Source organism: Rhipicephalus microplus, chromosome 3 (genome assembly GCF_043290135.1).
Source record: "Rhipicephalus microplus isolate Deutch F79 chromosome 3, USDA_Rmic, whole genome shotgun sequence".
Lineage (NCBI taxonomy): Eukaryota > Metazoa > Arthropoda > Arachnida > Ixodida > Ixodidae > Rhipicephalus > Rhipicephalus microplus.
The window spans coordinates 219587209-219607637 of NC_134702.1; the positions used below are offsets into that span (position 1 = coordinate 219587209).

Here is a 20429-nt window from a genome sequence, read left to right on the forward strand (position 1 = left end):
GCAGCACCAGGCAGGCTTCTCCGCTTCTCCCCCCGTCAGGACCTACTGGGGCCATTCCCGACGTCGGCTTTCGGAAACAAGTGGATCGTGGTAGCTACCGACTACCTCACCCACTACGCCGAGACAAAAGCCCTGCCAAAAGGCAGTGCATCCGAGGTAGCTAAGTCCTTCGTCGAAAATATCGTCCTACGTCACGGCGCCCCGGAGGTCCTTATAACCGACAGAGGAACGGCATTCACTGCCGACTTAACTCAAGCGATCTTGGCATACAGCCAAACAAACCACCGTCGGACGACAGCGTACCACCCACAGACCAACGGCCTCACCGAGTGGCTTAACAAGACGATCGCCGACATGCTGTCAATGTACTTCGATGTCGAACACAAGACGTGGCACGCCATTCTTCCGTATGTGACCTTCGCATACAACGCGGCGGTGCAGGAGACGACGCAGATATCTCCACACAAATTGGTCTACGGAAGGAGCCCGGCAACGACGCTCGATGCCATGTTACCCAACGTCACCGACGAAGAAAACCTCGATGTGAGCGAGTACCTTCAATGCGCCGAAGCCCGACAACTTGCGCGTCTCCGTATCAAGAATCAACAGACGACCCACAGCCACCGTTACAACCTTCGACGACGCTTCGTGGAATACCAGCCTGGTGAACGTGTTTGGGTGAGGACGCCGATACGCCGACGTGGACTAAGTGAAAAGCTTCTGCGACGGTACTTCGGACCGTACAGGGTGGTTCGACGTCTCGGCCCACTTGATTACGAGGTTGTCCCCGACGGCATCACGAACTCTCAACGACGCCGATCGCGACCTGTAGTGGTCCATGTCGTGCGCCTCAAGCCGTTTCATGCGCGTTAACAAACTGAACCAGTGTTTTTTGTATTATTGCTGTATCGTAATTTATTCATTGTACATTCTTGCATTATTATTGTACTTTCATCTTTGTTTAAAGCATCGGGACGATGCCTTTTTTCAGAGGGGGGCAATGCCACGTTCCATTTCCCAAGTTTTTGTTATCGTCCCAAAACACCACACGATTCTCAGCGCAAACCGCGCCTGCAGTTTTCGAGAAGGTTCCGGACTGTAGTAGATCATTTCGATAAGATCACGCCCACTGTGCGAACGGTACAGATTGTTCTGGAACCCACGCCACAGCCAGCGATAACGCTAGAACATTCGACGGCAAGAGTATAAATGCCGACGCGCTTAACCGCTTGTCAGTAGTTGATCGACGGCCGACGCTCTGTTCGCCGCTATCAGTCCAAGACTGCTACTGTAATCAGACTTTCCATTTACCGGGCACAGGTTCGCCCAAATAAACAGTTAAATTCCTACGCAAAGTTTCCTGTCTTCGGCCACGGCCCGTGACAGTATATTTCCGCGGCACTCACCTCGTTCTTTGCAGTGGGGCTTCTTTTATATATATTGTCTCTACACTTAGACATATTTAGACATCATTTCTTACCGCCCAGACGCATTGCTCGAGGGCAATCTTTTGATCATGGGGGCGCGAAGGAAGACTGATTGTACATATTCGAGTGCAAATATGCACATGAATACTGGATTGAGTACCGAACAATGCGTGCGTTAGGAGGAAAGCCTAGACAAAGATTAAAAAGTATACTTAGAAGTTATACTTGAAATTAGTGGTTATACTGCATGGAGTTGTAGTAAAAAAAGCGCGTTACATTCCATTTGCGATACTTGCGTCTATGTGTTTCGAGTTGTCTATGAATTCACCTTCGTACTGTCAATTGCTAGCTTGATGGTTAGCCCAATGGGCACATTGACCACCCTGGATAGGCGTTAGCCCCGGGTTCAAACGCCGGACTCGGACAGATTTTTCGGCAACTATAATACTTTCTTTCTGAACAGTCCCTATGAGTTCCTTGTGGCGTTGTGCTAAGAAGTTATAATAAAACTAAAAACGGCGAGAAGAAGAAGCGTTTGCAGACCTCTGTTTGCTAGATGCATTTACGAGGCTGAAAAACGAGGAAAAAAAATTAGAAGTGACAGTGGCTTGAGTTGCCGATGTGTTTCCACTAGCATGTATATGAAAGAATGGCTTGTCAGTGACCGTAACAGTAGCAGTTTGCCGTGTCCTACCAGTAGTTGCTTTTCAGGCGCGCCTGTACTCAAAAGAAAAACTATGCAAACACAAAACTGAAGCGAAATCTTGTTCTTTTGCATTCATAACTGGCACGCAAACGAAACTGCGCCCCATAACAGTTGCATATTATCTGTGGGCCCCTAACTTTCGTAGCGCTTGCATGAATCTATCGAGAAAATGAGCCGTAAATAAATTTGCATGCTCTCACATAAGGAACTGAAGTCGCTGTTTTGGTCTGGCCTAATATTGTAGAAGCATGTGAACCGGTAAATGTACGAGCACTGTTGACCATTTCCTCGTCTGTCCCTGGGAAAACTGAAGCTGTGGTGACCTCACGCAGCGCGAGAGCGGTACACTTCACCGCATTCCTGTGCAATTGAGGTCAACCTAGGCAAGCCCGGTCACTTCGGGTCCGCCTCATCCTCACTGCCGGCACGAATAGAAAAGTAAAAGCGTAGCTAATTTGAGCAACTTTAAACACACGTCTTAGCGTTCACGCTACCGTCTGCAATCAAAGTAGGAAGCATCGAGAGCGTCGTGCATAGTGAACCGTAAGGGAAACATTTCATTTCTGGGTGAGAATCTCAAGGGCGATAAGTATCGTTTGGTTCTACGTGACAGCAGTCTTACTCGTGACTTTCCTGCTTTACTTCTTTTCTGTTAAGATGAACCCTTTGATATTCACGGGTATTTAAGACTGGGAGCCGAACGCTGTACATGCATTGCATCTACAGTTTTCGAGGAGAAAATTGCCTCCACCGTCCAGCTAGCGAAATGAAAGCATTGGTGAGTACGGAGAGGTTCATTCGTAGGTATTCTAATCATTGTCAGCACTTGGCATGTGATTCTTAGGAATAGAAAGAAAAGGCAGTAGCATGCTTTGTTCATCACTTTATTTAGGCGTCTGTGAAGGTCCTTCACTGCGCTCGCATTCTCGAAGTTTTTCTATGTCGTTAAACACTATTAGCCTCCATTCTATGCATAACTTTTCTACGGGCATTTCGGAACTCTACCCTTCAGAAATATCTTTCGCAATATGTATAAATGACACCAAGAGGAACGAACATAAAGTGTCCCATTTTATGCTAGTTTGAATACCGACCGTTTGAATGCCCTATTAATTTATTTTTTCCACATTTTTTACAAATTTTTGAGCCTGTCTCAAAATTATTGCGCGAATAACAAACGTCACATATACTCATCGCGCCTTTGAGAACGGCTCTATTAGTGTTGAGATCTTGATCTTTACTTCATTTCGACATGTTATGGAGTAATACTTCAGGAAGCAAATCTGCGGACTAGAAAATATAACAAGTTTCATTTCACTTTATTTTTAGTACTATAGATACCCGTTGTGCTTTGTCTTAGGAGAATATTAGCACGTGTATGAAACAAAAAAACAAACGTTACAGCCATTCGCAAGTTCATACAATTTCCAGGTATTCTGATTGACTTTAATGGGCAGCAGCATCATGTAGTATGCCATGGCACTCTGTAGTAGCTAGAGCAAAACATGAGGGCTGCAGTGTTACAATTTGCATTCGACAACGGAATACATGCAGTGGACAGCTGAAGCTGTGCGACATGCATGGCGATGACGTCGTGATGTAACGTCGGTGGTTTTACCAGCTTTAAAACGACTTCTGGAAAGAAGGAAATTGACAGATCCCACGTTCAGTGCGAATCGATGATGTGTGTGAGTAAATTATGCCGTACCTGACTTCCATGTCATGAATATTATGTTTGTCGTATCTCTATTTCCGCCAACTATTCACGTTATGTGATACCAAATTTCGTATATGTTGAGCTAGCGAAAGGGCCGCGAGCGTGCCATGAGCGTCGCATGTAGTCATATTTCACATAACAAGCTTGCCTTGATTATTAGGTTAGGACGTGTCATTTACCTTCGTCGTCCATTTACATCACGTGATACCCAATTTCGGTATATGTCGAGCTAGTGAAACGGCCACGAGCACGTCATGAGCGTGGTATGTTGTGATGTTCTTACATCACACGCATGTCAAGATTATTATGTTTGCACCAGTCATATACTTTCGTCATTCATTGACGTCACCTAACACCGAAATTGGTAATTGTGAAGCTAGCGGAACGACCGCTAGTTCAACATGAGCGTAGCATGTAGCCGTGTTTTACATCACACGCTTGTAATTATTATGCTTGGAGGTGTCATTTACATTCGGCTTCCGTTCGTGTCCCGAAATACCAAATTTGGTGTATGCGAAGCTAGCGAAACGGCTTCGAGCGCATCTTGAGCATGGCATGTAGTCAGTTTGTTATATAGCACGCATGAGATGAGTATTATGTTTGCACCAGCCACAGATCTTCTTCATCCATTCAAGTTCCGTAATATTAAATTTTGTATATGTGAAGCTAGCGCAACGTCCACGAGCACACCGTGAGTGTGGCATGTAGCTATGTTCTTCCATGACACGCATATCATAATTATCATGTTTGGACGTAGCAATTACTATCACCATCAATTCACGTCGCGATTTACGAAATTTTGTATATGTACAGCTGGCAATGCAGCCGCGAGCGCACATCTAGCGTTACGTGTAGTCATGATCCTACATGACACACATCTCACGATTATTATGTCTGTACCAGTCATATACCTTTGTCATCCATATCCGTCCCGTAATACTGAATTTGGTATAGGTGAAGCTAGTGAAGCAGCCGCGAGCGAATCATGTGTGTGGCGCGTAGTCATCACTTACATGACATGCATGTCATGATTTCCACGTCAGGGTCTGTCACCTAAGTTCCCATTGTTGTCATGTGATACCATACGAGCTTTTCAACATGTCATGTGAACAAAACCACTGCAAGAGCAGCAAGACCATGAAATCTAAACCATCACATTTATGACATACATTTCATGATTTTCACGTTATTACTACTCGCGAATGCTGTCATGCGGTCACGTGCCATACCAATTTAGGTGTCGATGCTACTATCGGAATGAACAGGACAGCTAAAAGTCGTAGGTGGCGAGACAGATACCTAAGTACAATTAAAGTCGTCGAAGTTTGCTAAGAAATGCTTCGCATTTAACGGAATGACAAGTTGACGCCTAACATGAATTCTACGGGCCTGTCAAACTCATTTCGCGGGGGTAGTGCAACTACCCCGGAGATATTGCAGACCATGAGGGGAATAGCGTTTCACTAATGCTAACACGTTTCTCGCCGGTTGAATCATGTTAGTCCACTATGTATTCCAAGACAGGGTGCGAGATATGATTAATGTCGAAAGACTTGTAGATTAGAACTGACTGTACGAAAAAGTTTACGAGTGGTTAGGTAGAAAAAAATTGACCCCATATCTGTATACTTCACTGCAAACGTCATCAAAAGATGACACTCTTGGGTCTGGGTGGAGTGAATTAAACGTTTATTTTTTATGTTCTGCGTGAGAAAATCGGTAATTGTAATTCTTAAGGAGGAGCGTGAAACTTGAGCGCCATGTGGCAGCAATCTGAAAAAACGAAAGAAGCCCTGTAATATAGCAAGTGCGCGGCGTGTGCGCGATATTTTGGAGGCCATTATTTGTTGAATTCAAGAAAACGGGTAGCTGCCACAACCGTATTGTCTTGGAAAAGCGCTGCAAAGACTCGCCTTTTCGTGCATAGCATTGCACTGTCAGTGCAGCGTAATAAACGCTACGTTCTGTTATAATTACTTATGTATGCCATTTAGAGAAAAAAAAATACGTCACAGATAATGATGTGTTCAGCTTGTGCCTCCGATGAGCGCAATATTTCCTTTTAATCTATTCACAAGTATGAACGCCGAGACCAGATTGATATTGGTGGGGGCTGCCGATGAGGTTAGATGTTAGCTGTTTTGGGTGACAATCTGATAAGTCGACAGACTAAAAATATCACACCGAACTATTCTAAAAATGACTATCATCGCTAAAAATGAATGACGGTGAGTGAATTATGCGTCTTTATACTTCTTAGGAGTTAAAAAACGCCTGAGCGAAAGTTTTGTTTGTAGCTTTGATATTTGTAGCTTTGCTTCAGGTAATACCGAAAATATATCAAAAATGTTTTAACACATCGTATAATTGCTGTTAGCAGCGTTAATTCAGAACAACGTCTGCCTAAATGCAGTGAGAAACTAGCGCCCTTCAGCGGAGCAATGCGTGAGACTGTTTACAGATAGGGAGACTCGTGTGCCGTGAGAAATAAACAATGTGGGTGCTTTGAGCGTGTGCTTTGCAAGAAAAAGTAAAGCTTCCCTGGCGTAAGCAGCCAAAACCACCTTAAGGGCAGCTAGGAAACAGATCGAGAGGGGAAACGAACAATAGTCCTCGCCGGGTGCCAGTCGGTGCATTTTGCGCGCCCCGCCAATGTTGACCCTGCAACGTCACAAGAAAGTCCTGGTCTGCGTCAAACCACAGAAAATGTCTGTCGATTGCACTTGAATACTTGGACGAGCACACACCCTCAGTTTAAAACCAAATTAAAATATCTTCTAAGCTACGCACGCCACTAATAATCGGTAAGAAATGGCCCCGCATGCAGGACTGTCAAACAAAACAAGCATTTCGAGTTTCCAAATTTAATGTTAGGAGTCCTATGAGGCCATTAATCAACGGTATTACGAAGCGTGAACGCTATCAAGGTCGTTTCAGTGGGATGCTTGATCTGAAGTGTTCGCTAGTGTGCGATGAAGGGCAATGTAAATGCTGTACAAGATTTTTAGTGAGGGAAAAAAGTGGTTTCAAGAGACTGAGCACTATAGAATCCTCATCTAGCAGTAAGAGTAGTTATCTGGAAAGATAAAGCGGGGTGGTTAGTTAGGAATTATTTTGTTCAGTGCATGTGAATTTAATCTGCATAAGCTCAATATTACTTAATAATAGGTAATTATGAGGCAATATATCAAGATTTTTCAAGCAGGCTAAATGATTTCACTCGTTTAAACGCTGTAATCAAGAATAACATGAAAATCATGAAAACAGCTAGCTGTGTTTACTGAAGGTGCAAACTGACACTAGCTTACTGACTCTAAATAGACAATGATGTGCGAGTATAAACATGTTTCTGGAACGCAGTATACATAAAAACATTGCATTTTTTTTCATTGTAATTTTTATTATTGGGAGCTAATTGTTCTAAGGGAAATGCGTTGCTGCAGAGGCGTACTTAAAAAGTGTTAGGCTGATCACGAGTGTGCATCCTGTCTCTATTGAACGAATTTTGAATAAAAAAGAAGTAAAACATTTTGATAATAAGATGATGTACAAAATGAGTGAGTTAACCTATCTTCTTCCGAAATGTCCAGAACCTTGGCCTTGTCATCAGTGCCGTTGTGGCTACAGCCATGGCCGGTGGATTGCTTGGAGGCTACGGCCTTGGCTATGGTGGTGGCTACGGTGGGGGATTCGGAGGAGGCTTTGGCGGAGGTGTCGGCGGCGTCGGCATTGGTAGCAGCGTGGCTCTCTTGCACAGTGGTCCAGGCTTTGCGAAGGCTATCGCTGGCCCTGCGTTCCTCGTGAAGAGTGTTCATCACGTTCACAAGCTGCACGGAGGAGGAGCGGTCATTGCGCACTCTGGCTTGGGAGGGGGATACGGAGGCGGTTACGGAGGAGGATACGGAGGAGGATATGGTGGCTTCGGTTACGGCGGCTATGGTCTCGGCTATGGCTTCAAGGGTTGAACACCACACGCAACTTTATGGTCTAGTGAACGCTATCATTAGTTCACTACTATGACAGAGAATAATTGGGCGTAGAGACTGGCCCCGATAAGCAGACTGGTGGAGACTATGCGCATAACAATACTTTGGCGCGTTAGGTCTGCGTGCGATGGGGTAGTAGTTGCTGTAATGATAGATATCATATGAATTGTTATGAAGCCGAGTGCGAGAGTGATAGGTACACAACTTTCATAAAATCGTAATAGCCATTCTCACCGACGCTTTGCGAATGCTGCATTTCAGCGATGCTAGTTCAGAACGCATTGTTGTATCATTTTGATCATGGCTTGTTTAATTTGAAGTATTGCTTCGTGTCATCGAAGAGTCTTTCTCATGCACTGTATATATGCATTGTAGTCAAGAAAAAAATACAGCAACGTTTTTCAGCATGCAATTGTGTTTTCTTTATGTATGCTTTGCGGGCCCAATGTTGGAAAGAGTGGAGGCGTAAGAACTGCCGAAAAATTGAGAGTAGGTGATAATACAAGACCAGCTGCAAGAAGTGCAGCGAAAACAAGTAAATGACAAAGATGCATGCTGCAGATATCTATAAAACGTCAGTACTGCAAAAAGTGTTCTTGTTTGTCTCAGTTTAGAAAACTATTCATAAAGGTCCAGATGTCTGTGCCCCAGCACACGGCGGGCCACTGACACGACGAGGCAATCAGGTGGTGACCTTTTTTCAACAGCCCCAAGTTGTTCTTTCGACAGCCCAGAGTTGTGATTGTATGCCCGGACTTCTCCGAGTGGAGCCGCAATCGCCGACCGATACCGAATCAGTGCCACATACCGAAGCGTGCTTCTAAAGCAGGTGGTTCAAGGCCGCTAAACCACCACATTTCGCAAATAAGTTAGCTAAATAAACATCAGGATAAAGCTTGCAGAGAAACGCAGGATTTGGGTACGTTTCGATATGAAGTATTGTGAATGTCAGCCAGTGCCTGCACTATAATAAACTTGCCAGCCGCAGTTTGCTATCTTGACAAGAAGGTAAAAATTGTACACAGATAGACAAAAATTTTGGCGTCCAAAGTTCCCAAGAAAAAATATCGTTTTTAATATTGTATCCATAACGAAGTGCAGGGCAACTTCGTTGTAAGTAGCTGGCAGATTCTTATTCACGGAATTTTAAGGGTGACTCACAGATCCTCCACTGCCGCGGACAGCTATACTTTGCTCGTGGTAATGGGCCAACTGATTGAGTAGCATTTTTCTTTATGCTAAAAACGAGCTGACAATGGGGAAATACGGGTGGTTAATGAAAGGTGCAGTACCTGCTGTGAAAGCTGAAGAATTCTATGCTTTTTTTTTCAAAGTGGGATATTAAAAAGATTCTCATTTCTTATTGTTCCCTTTCTAGCTACACCTCTGTTGAATTTAGCCAGTGTTAGTACAACACTCCACAGGGTGTCAATACGCTTGTTCCGTAAAAAAAAAAACGTGCTCTCTAAAAAACGTATTTTCACATAGAATGCGTTAGGCTATCATCTGTGTTGAAAGGACTCCAGCTATCCTGAACTAAATGCTTCCTTGTTCTGTAAAGACTGTGTTCAGTTATGTTTTGTGTAGGCTATAAGCCACATGCATTCGGCCGCAATGGCATGATGGAACACGCAAAATGTCCGCACATTCTGTCTTTGACACTCAGTAACAAGATGCGCTTCATAAGTTCTTCGTAATCTCTCAAGTACTAGGAGAACGAGTAAAAATGAATATTGAGAAACATCCACTGAGCCGTTTATGCTGCTGCCTTCTTCACAAACAAGGAAACTTAATCTTCATTCTGAACAAGATATTGATTGCGGGAGACGAAATGACCCTGATCTAATACACTTTAGTAGTCAGTGCCAGTTTGACAGCGCCGCTTTCTATGCCTGCCCTCGGTCATGATACAAGAGCGAAACACCATCATCATCGTCATCATGAACCAGCACGTACATTCGTTTTTCTGTGGTGCGAAGAAATAACTCGAAGAAAGGTATAGAATTGATGGAAGAGACACGGAAAGAAAGGCAGAGAAAAAGAGAGAAAGGAAAACACTAGAGCAAAGAAAAACAAAAAATTCTTAGCCATAAACAAGCTAGGGCTATGGCACGCTTGCTCACGATTCAAAGCATGCAGAGTCAAGACAGTCGCTACAAAAAGTCTATGTATATCAATAGAACAACTGCACGGCTTTTCATTTTACCTAATTAAATAAAGTAAACATAATAAAGCGAATGATAGTGCTTGTAGGGGGTGGGGGGGGGGGCGATTTGCTCATTTTCAACTAAATTGAAGCAAATAGGACAACAATGTAAACAAAACTATATACAAGACTTTGCAGCTCCCTACCAGTCACAATCTCAACCACATAGTTCACTTGTAGTGTACATAAGAGAAACAAAGAGCTACAACGTCTGGTTCAGAATTGTTCATTGTATGCCAAAAAACAAAAAAAAAACGCAAGCAAGAGTGCGTGGCGGTTCGAATTTGAAAGGGAGGAAACAGGAGAGAAGGCGTTCGCTTTCAGTCGCCCCCTGTTTGTCCAACGCGTTCCCAGAGTTGTAGTTTTGTTTTTTGGCAATCCCGCAGGTGCCGCCTTCGAGACGCGGCATAAGAAGAGGCGCTACGCGTTATACGCTGGTGATAAACTAGCACCTGTGTCAACGCGGTGGTCAATGCCTTCATGGGCAGAATGCGTGGTTCATTTATTTGTACTGCACCCTTGAATGAAAATGACTTTACTCACCTGACAACTGAATCAGCCATTACAGATTGGTGGCATAGGCTTCCGCTTAGTGGTATTTATTACCAGTCGCACTGCATAACTAAAAAGGAAGGAACGAGCGTTGCCGTCAGTCGCAGCATCGAGTAAGTATAGCCCGGGGGCATCTAGTGGCTTTCGCCACGGTGTAATAATGAGAGAGTGAGAGAAGCAAAATATAAGAAAGGTCGGGAGTTTAACTATGGTATGTTTAGTTTGCTACCCTACACGGGGAGAGGGGAATGCAGAAGAAAGAGAGAGAGCAGGAGACACACATTGCACATAACACACACATCAAACGCACAGTTAAGGTTCCACAGGCGGTCACACAATGACGTTGCCCTCAAATTGTTGATTGATATGTGGGGTTTCAAGTCCCGAAACCACCGTATGAATATGAGCGACGCCGTAGTGGAGGGCTCCAGAAATTTGGACCACCTGGGGTTCTCTGACGTGCACTCGAATCTGAGCACATGGGCCTACAGCATTTTCGCCTCCATCGAAAATGCTGCCGCCGCAGTCGGGATTGGATCTCGCGACCTGGGGGTCAGCAGCCGAGAGCCTTAGCTACTAGACCACCGTGGCGAGGGATGTTCCTCTCAAGCAGTGCAGAAGGGCTCGTGTGCCTTTCTCGGCTGAAGTACTTGAAGGCCACGCTCCCAAGAACTCAAAAGTGAAGGGTTGATCAACCAGCCTCCTTAAGGCACACTGGAGAGTCCTTCGATCTTTTTCGAAGTCTGGGCAATGGCACAGGTCGTGGTCGAGAGTTCCTACACAATGGCAATCATCACAGTTGGGAGAGTCAGCCATACAAATGCGATAACTTATTGAATAGGTGAAGGCAACGCCGACTCAAAACCGACACAGCATTGTATACCCGTCACGAAGTCTTTGATGGTAGCTGTAATTGGAGTAATCAAGTGACGACGTGTGGGCATCGAGTGGAGTTCAGGGGAAGATTCCAATGCATAAGTGGGGTAATATGCGCGATGCGGCGAAGTTCTTTTGCGGCATCAACCCTTGACAGGGGTATGAGCAGTGTGGGTGCTCCGTCGTAGGCTTATGGGGCAGCGTTGTTGGCGAGGTGGTTACCACCAATTTCACAGTGACCAGGCAGCCATTGAAAGATTACGCCATGTCCTTTGTTAGTGGTGCGATGACAGATTTCATTGATTTGAGATACCATCTGATGGTAGCTCCCGTGTCGTGGACTTTGCATACATTGAAAGGCCACATTGGAGTCACAATAAATAACACAGAGCAGGGGATTCTCGCAAAACAAATATAATTGCGGCTATAAGGGTGTCAAGCTTGGAACCCGTAAATGTTGTGACGTCTGAAGTTTTGAGCTTGACAGTCGTTGACTGAGGTGGATTCACAAAAGTGCCCGTTGAATTTCGTGAAACTGAACAGTCCGTATATATATATGAGTTCAGTTTGCATATGATGTACGCAAAAGGTCCAATGAGATCTGCTTGAAGGCTGCGAATGGCACCTCTTTGTATATCCTCGGCACTTCAAGGTGTACAGGGGGTCTTTTCAGGCACCACTCTAGGCTTAGCGGTATTCTTGCGGGTGAGAACATCCAGGAAATGGAATGCTGGTTAGCTGCCACCACTCAAGAGAACTCTGTCTTTGGTCGTTTTAGTGACAGGCTAGCAAGGTGGTGGTTAGGCTGTCTGGATATAAGGCAAATATGCGCCCAGAGTGTGTCGACAGTTATATATGTCGTAATCGGGTTGTCTTTGGCACTGGCAATAGTTGCGACCGCAATAGCGCACCTAGGCAATTCCAAGAATGCGCGAAGAACTTTGAGCATCGAGCTTTGAGCAAATACCAAAGGTATTTTGAGCCTTTCTATCTACTTAGCTTCTCACTGAGCTCGAGTCCACCACTTTTCGTCCACTTCACAAGCTGCCTCCATTGCTCCCAATCGCCATAAGCAAGGCTGATCAGACTTATTGGAGCTTAAGGCGGCAACCTTTCTTGGCACTTCCAGTACGGCAAAAATAAAATATTCTGAAGGATTAGTCGCAATCTTATGTTCAAAGCAGTTTCGCCAGAGCAGTGGTTATGATAATCCTTTTCAATGAAAAAAAATCAATTTCCTGAAGCAGAAAATGCTCTGACTGGTCCATAAAAGGTTTGTTGATTCCCTTGTATAAGAACATCGGCCAGTCACAGATAAATAAAAAAATGAACAGGTGATGAATTATTATAAGGCCCCTGTTCAGTGCTAGCCTCCTCTGCACTACTACAGTACAAGGCGGAAAGCGTCGCAAAGAGCCTTCAAGGAAAATCGCCCCTGCGCAAATGTTGGAAAATTATTACTATATTCTACCTTTCTGACGTAATACTTTCTTTTCCTCGTAACGATATAACTGAGTAATTACAGTGGTGAAGAAAAATTTTCGCATTAGTTGTTTTCCCCAGTGCGCAGCAGACAGTTACCACTGTCGAAAGTGGGGACACTGAGCCCCCCTAACTTATTCAGTGGGGGGGGGGGGGCTTGCTTCCCTCTTGCCTTCCCGGCTGATACGCCTATGATGCCGCATTATTGAGTATACCGAAAGACAAGATCAATTCTGATGACTAAATAATTGCAGTGAGCTCCACACAGGATAAACACCCTACCTATGTCCCACCATCGCTGGTGTCACCAAAAGAATGTGTCCCATTTTGTCTAACTTCTTTCTTTGACGCAGTAACGGGTGATCAGTCTGCACGTGATAGTCACAGCCAAGTGTTGCCTAGAAATGGAAGCGCAGTTTTGGAATAATTCTCTCACATGTCCACTCCAAGCGCGACGCTCGTAGTGTGCGTGACAAAAATGTTCGTTTGCCTTATCCCAGAAAAAAAACGCCGAACAATGGTCTGTTGACGTGGCTTAGAGCTTGCGTGCATCCCAAAGTTCCACCTCTGATCACAGGTACAACATTGGTGAAATCTTGTCGACCTCCAAAATGAAAATCAGAAATAGGTGATTGACCGATATTTTTAGCTTTGCATTCTGTGATTTGTGTCAAACAATTATCCTACTTTGTTCCATTTACGTAGATGTCTAAGCAATGCATCGCAAAAAAAGCATAGTATACAAAAAATAAATGTTTTTCGACCTATTATATGTGCTGATGCTGTTTGAGTATTTTTGGGCATGCTTAGCTTTATGAATGGTATTGTGCTTTATTATAGTAGTCATGTCTTTATGAGTAGTGATCATCTCATGTGTGGAATTATTTTACGTGCATGTTTTATCACTCATATATTGTGTGTTTGTTATTGCGAAGCATATTTATTTATTAGGGGCGAAGCTCCTTAGGGCGTGGGCTGTGCGTCCCCTGTAGCCTGTATGTAGCCACCTCTAGTTTAGTTCTTGCAGTGTTCACTAGATGGCGGTACGGTCCCCTGTATGTAGCCATCTCTAGTTTAGTTCTTGCAGTGTTCACTAGATGGCGGTACCGTCTCCTGTATGTAGCCACCTCTCGTTTAGTGCTTGTACTGTTTACTAGATGGTGGTACTTGTAGCTGATGATGAAAAGATGCAAGATGTTATAAACTAGAAAGCGGTACTTGTAGTTGATGAAAGACGCGAGATCTTATAAAATAGGAATGATGTCACATATGGCGCGTGTCATTGGTTGAAGGCAATCGTTCGATTTAGTGCGGCGACGTACGCTAGGGGGAGCGTTGTAATAAAATCCGTTCGCTGTTGGCGCGCGCTCGGAGTCGCCGGATGGATAAGGCTGCACAGCGGAGAGAGCGCAAGGCGGCAGCAGCGCGCGCTCGCAGACAGAATCCCGATGTGCGAGCGCGCGAGGCAAGGGACATCGCAAGCCATCCATCGTCTAAGAACAAATAAAAGTTGATTTGTGTATATACATACACAGCGTTTCTCACGTCTTTACATGATGATCGACTGGGCGAATTACACGGAAGATTCACAGTTTACCGATGAATCCCTCCGGAGCTTCGCCCATTCATCATCATTCACCCCGTGGATATGCCGTAATTTTTTTTCTCTTGTTTCTTGATTGTGGTTTACTACTTTAGTTTTCAATAGTTGCAAGCTTCATTGGTGGTATTGTTTTTTAATATCCCTCCGCTGCTTAGGCCCAAGTAGGACCTGCAATATTTGTAAATAAATAAAATAAATAAATAATAATATATAGAAATAACACGTTACTGTTACGTTGGCGGCGGAGACGCCACCGGAGACATGAACTAGCTGGTGTCCCCACGCAGAAGACCCAGCACAGGTTGATGATCGGTCAATAGAGTAAACTCTCCCTCAAGTAGATAGTCGCGACACCGTGCACCATAGACCAAAGCCAGTGCCTCTCACTCAATTTGAGAATAATTCTTCTCGGTCGAGATCAATGAACGCGACCAAAACTCGATCGGTCTATACTGCCCATCCACTCGATGAAAAAGAGCAGATCCTACGTCATACAATGAAGCATCACAATCTAAGAGCAGCTGTATTGATTGGTCAAAATGAATCAGTACCGAAGCGGCACACAATGCTTTTTTAGTTTTTTTCAAAAGCATCCTTTTCAGTGGGCCCCCATGACCATCGAGTTATTTTTTCTTCAAAAGTTGGTACAGTTAAAATAATATATGAGATCAAATGTATTTGCCTATGCTTGGTAAAAATGTTTGCTATATGTTAAAGATGTTGTTCTATCAGTGCTTTTCCCACGTTTATTATAGCACGAAAAGAACCATCCTTCCCGTAATGACCCTCAACTTAGAATAACAGTATGTATAAATAAATAAATAAAAACATACATTAGCTGGAGATTTCTCATATCATTCAGCGCACACACAAACACACTTGTGTGTGCTGTGTGTGTGTGTTTGTGTGTGTGTAAGCACATGTGTACTAGCCAGGTACCCAATATGCGACGATCTGGCATAAATATGTGGGTTTTGTGAGAAGTATGAAACACTGACTCTACGCGGCCCATAATGAGTAGTTGTTATTCCTAATATAAATACTATTCTCTATGAGAACCAATGATAGGAGAAAATAAGCCATCGTGGTATCATGTCCTTTCTTGTTTTTCCAATCACAACCACAAACCAAAAAGACAAAACAGGTACAATATCATCGACCAATGTTGGCTACCCATTCATTTTTTCTCATCCTTCAGAAGCTTTACTGCATTTTTATCTTCAAGTTCTGTTGGCATCCATGCATTTATTGCTGATCTCAGAACAAAATGGCTTATAACCTTGCAGCAAGTATACGACTTGTATTGATCTTTACGCAGCTGTCAGTTTGACAAGCACGATCTCACATTAGAGAACAGAAAGAAAAATTTTGAATGGTTAGAGCTGTGCGGGCGTAACGCTCAAACTGATAAGTAGATGGATCAAAAGCGGGCAGTCTGGCACCCATATCATGATATTGTTATAAAAATTTCTGACTTGCGCGGTCTTCATGGCTGGTGATCGGTCGAGCACGTTTTTATAATTAGTCTTGTCGAGTTAAACTTTATTTCACCTCAAATTTGCGAATGTTTTTGTGTGTTTCTTGCTAGTAATAGCAAGGGGGACGTGCTTGGCCTGGGATACCACAATTTTCGCAATACATCAGCAGCCTGGAAGCTGCGATATTCCGATGCTCGAGCGCTTCTCTCACGAGAAGCGCGCTCATTGCTTGTAATACGCAAGGTGCGCATTTGTAACCATACGTATGTGAAAACCGTATGTGAAAACCGTAAAGCTGCTGTAAGAAGTGCCAAATAAGACAAAGCCGTGCTTCCGTTGTTTTCTCTGATGGCGGTATGCAGAAGCGTAACCTCCCGAAACATAACAAATGAAAGATGAAGGGCAAAGTGGTGGCTGTGATTTTCATTGCTCAGGATATTTGTACACGGGGTGAGGAATGAACGTTTATATTTGGATGAATGTATACTATACGTTGTTCCTTAAAAGTAATGTTGCGGCATTTTACTGCTGTTGAAATGATCACTAGACTGTGTCATTGAGGGACCTTGAAAATCTTGAGTGGACGGATCTCCTTAGTTTACACGAGTGACTTTATAGCTAAGGGTCCACCCAAATACTTTAAGATGTTGTAATGCTCTTACAAAAACCAAAGGCACGTCTGCACTTAATTTAGGAGCGCATAGTAATCATTCAAGACAACCTACGCAGGACTGCCAGATGCTGGACTCATCACTTTTGTTTCGTGGCGTCTGGTAAAGACTGCAAAAATTGCCGAAGAAATAGGGTTGCAGTAAGAAGCACGGAATAGTGGAATTGGTATCGAGAAAATGAAAGAGAGGTATATATTGCTGCGGGGACGTGGCAGCTTTTTACGCTGATGGAGTATGCGACTGGTTCTCTGGGAAGTCCGTCAATAAGCGCGGGATTTTAAAACCATTTTCGCGTCCAAGTGAAGCTCACGCAAATATGCTGTGTAGTTTTGACGCTATTTGTTTATTTATTTATACTGTTAGCCAAAAAGCCAATAGAGGATGGGTGGAGTACTGAAATGCACTTCATACATTTTTCAGAGAAGAAGCACTACACAGTGAGTTCAGACATCTGGTAGCTTTAAAAAAAGCTCCATCTCACCGACCATAGAAATCGTCATGCAAATGAAAACCAAATCCAACGAAAATCACAACGTGCAAAGGTACTCAAGTTTTACAAAGTAGTGACAAACATTGAGCGGAAAGTAACACAATCACAGACACTACAGTGGACGTACACTGTTCCATATGATTCAATATTAGGGTCATCGAAATTGGTTATGAAAAGTTAAAAACAGTTATAAAAGCAAAGTGTCTCATACACATTAGGAGGGCGTTGTTGACGTAACCTTGAATGATAGAGCACCCTGCCCAGAAAATATACTAATGAAGTTTTAGCATGCTTCGTCAGCAGTCTCTTTAAATTTTTCTTTGTTTACTGACTATCATCGCGGGTGCTGGAAGCTTCAATATTTGTTTTTGGTAAATCACTCTGGCACCTCCCTCACAAGTGTGTCACTTGTGACGCATCGTCGATTGGTTTAAAGTTGTTTGCGGACGACTGTGTACTCTTTAAACGAATTTCATCCTCAAGTGACCAAAGTAACCTGCAATGTAACCTTGATGCTGTCTCTGATTGGTGTGAAAAATGGTCCATGAAACTTAACTGTGACAAATCTGTATTGCTCCAGGTAACTAACATTCACGTCCTCCTACAGGCTCAATAACCACACGCTGAAACAAGTAGACGATTATAAATATCTAGGAGTTACTATAACAAGCCGACTAGCTTGGTCCAGTCACATTAACAAAATTTGCGCATCGGCCTCCAGAAAACTCGGGTTCCTCAGGCACAAACTAAAAGCCGCTCCTCCACGTGTTAAATTGCTAGCTTATAATTCCATTGTTAGGCCGCAACTCGAGTACGCAAGCGCAGCATGGGACCCATTCCTTAAAAAAGACATTCACAAATTAGAAATGGCGCAAAGAAAGGCAGTCCGGTTCATCTTTAACAGCTATCATAGCCGAGCTTCTCCATCGCTTCTCATGGAAAACAACAATATAATGACCCTGGAACACAGGAGGCAGGTTGCGCGTCTAAGATTTCTGTTTTTGCTTAATTCCCAACAATTCAATATTAATCCAGGACTTATATTCAGCCCCGCTTATCTCGTTCAACTCGAAGCACCCATGAGCACAATCTAACTCGAATTTTTGCACGCACTAATCTTTTTAAGCACTCCTTCTTTCCCCGCACAATCAAGCAGTGGAATAGATTGCCTGTTGATGTGTTTTCAGCGCGTGATGTGCCGGATTTTGAAAAGCGTGTACTTTCTGCAATATTTTAAACATTCACTGTGCCGCTATGTTTCTTTGTGTACTGCTATCTTTTTTTTTCACACTTGTTGGACTGTTTTCAGAATTGTGTACCAATTTACCATGCGGATTGATGCTTTCTATGTAATTAATACCTGCCCACCTGCTTGGTCTTCGGACTGCAGTATGTCTTAAATAAATAAATACTTCAATATTATTTCAAACTGCCACATACCAGGCAGATATTTATGCTAGGAAAAGCATTGATCGGCAGTCTTCGAACAAAGTGATCATTGGGATGCTCTTTGGCCGTTGTACACTCCGATATATACTGAGAAGTTCTGAGCAGACATACTTGAAACCGACCTCATGGAGTTTCTGAGAAAGTTTCGCACATTTACGTGTATACACGTAGCACTTCATGAGATCTCATTGAGATTCATGTTTAAATATAAGAGAGTTCTGTTGAAAATGGCTGACCAGAATTTTCAAAATGCTGTGGTATCCCGAACGTGTTTTATTGTTTTTTGGAAGTGCCGACTTTTAGTGATTCGGTGGGACATAATTTTTGTGTGATTGTAACAATGCGATGCTATTTTACAAGTGTCCGACATTCTCTTCACATGCTCCAAAAACTTAAGGGGATGTGTGGTCGATGCAATGTGAAATATAATGATTGATAAGTGGGGTCTGATATGTGTGATATGCTGAGTACTTCAGGGGACGAATTGCAAGTCATGATTACGGAGTTAGACAAGGAGAGCAGAAAGGTGGGTCTTGAAATTTATCTGCAGAAGACGAAAGTAATGTACAACAATCTCAGAAGAGAGCAGCTCTTCGAGATAGGTAATAGTACACTTCAAGTTGTAAAAGACTATGTCTACTTAGGGCAGGTAATAATCGCGGAACCGAACCACGAGATTGAAGTAACTAGAAGAATAAGACTGGGGTGGAGCACATTTCGCAAGCACTCTCAAATTATGACAGGTAGATTGCCACTATCCCTCAAGAGGAAGGTATATAACAGCTGTATCTTGCTGGTACTTAGCTACGGAGCAGAAACCTGGAGACTTACAAAGAAGGTTCAGCTTAAATTGATGACGACGCAGCGAGAAACAGAAAAAAATGGTAGGTGTAACCTTAAGAGACAAGAAGAGAGCAGAGTGGATTAGAGAACAAACGGGGGTTAAGGATATTGTAGTTGAAATCAAGAAGAGAAATTGGACATGGGCCGGGCATGTAGCACGTATACAGGATAACCGCTGGTCATTAAGGGTAACTAATTGGATTCCCAGAGAAGGGAAGCGGGTTAGGGGGAGACAGAAGGTTAGGTGGGCAAATGAGATTAAGAAGTTTGCGGGTATAAAGTGGCAGCAGCAAGCACAGGACCGGGTTAACTGGTGGAACATGGGAGAGGCCTTTGTCTTGCAGTGGACGTAGTCAGGGTGATGATGATGATGATGATAATGATGATGATGAATTTAACGTCCACAAACCACCGTGTGTTTAATAGAGATGCCATAGCGGAGGGCTCCGGAAATTTCGACTACCTAGGGTTTTTTAACGTGCACCCAAATCTGAGAACATGGGTCCACAACACTTATTGTGAAATATAAGTACGACTATTTTTGAGCCTATTATGCAATTTTTTTCGCTGACTCATAGCGTTTAATTCAAGCAATGGTGTTCATTGTTTCCGTGGTGTTTTCAGTTATACCCCTCTATTGTATGCCCACATGTTTTCTACACTCTTTCTGCACTTCTCAGCAGCCTGTCGATTCCCTTTTTACATTGCTCAGGCATGGAACTTTGTGAACAAACATCGACAACTTTCGTGTCTACTGCGCCCTGCAAGGCCGCCACAAAATTTTCCGCGATGCTGGATCACTCTACAGCCGCTTATTTTGTAGACGGGTAAACAGACGGGTAAACATGCAGAATATGAAAACCTTGTTTTCATACGGGCAGTGGTCGTGACATAGTCTGCACTGTGCACAGCTGCATGCAGGGGGGTGAGGATCACGACTCTA

At 43.7% G+C, this 20429-nt stretch overlaps 1 protein-coding gene across 1 annotated transcript in view; it reads left to right on the plus strand.

The window, feature by feature from the left end:
* Positions 1-2859: 2859 nt before the first annotated feature.
* LOC119177027 (uncharacterized) overlaps positions 2860-20429 on the plus strand; it is a 30733-nt gene continuing 13163 nt past the window's right edge. Inside the window, exon 1 of the mRNA XM_075890723.1 lies at positions 2860-2911. Coding sequence (XP_075746838.1) covers positions 2900-2911 — 12 coding nt within the window. The 5' untranslated portion in view covers positions 2860-2899. The remainder of the gene's footprint in view (positions 2912-20429) is intronic.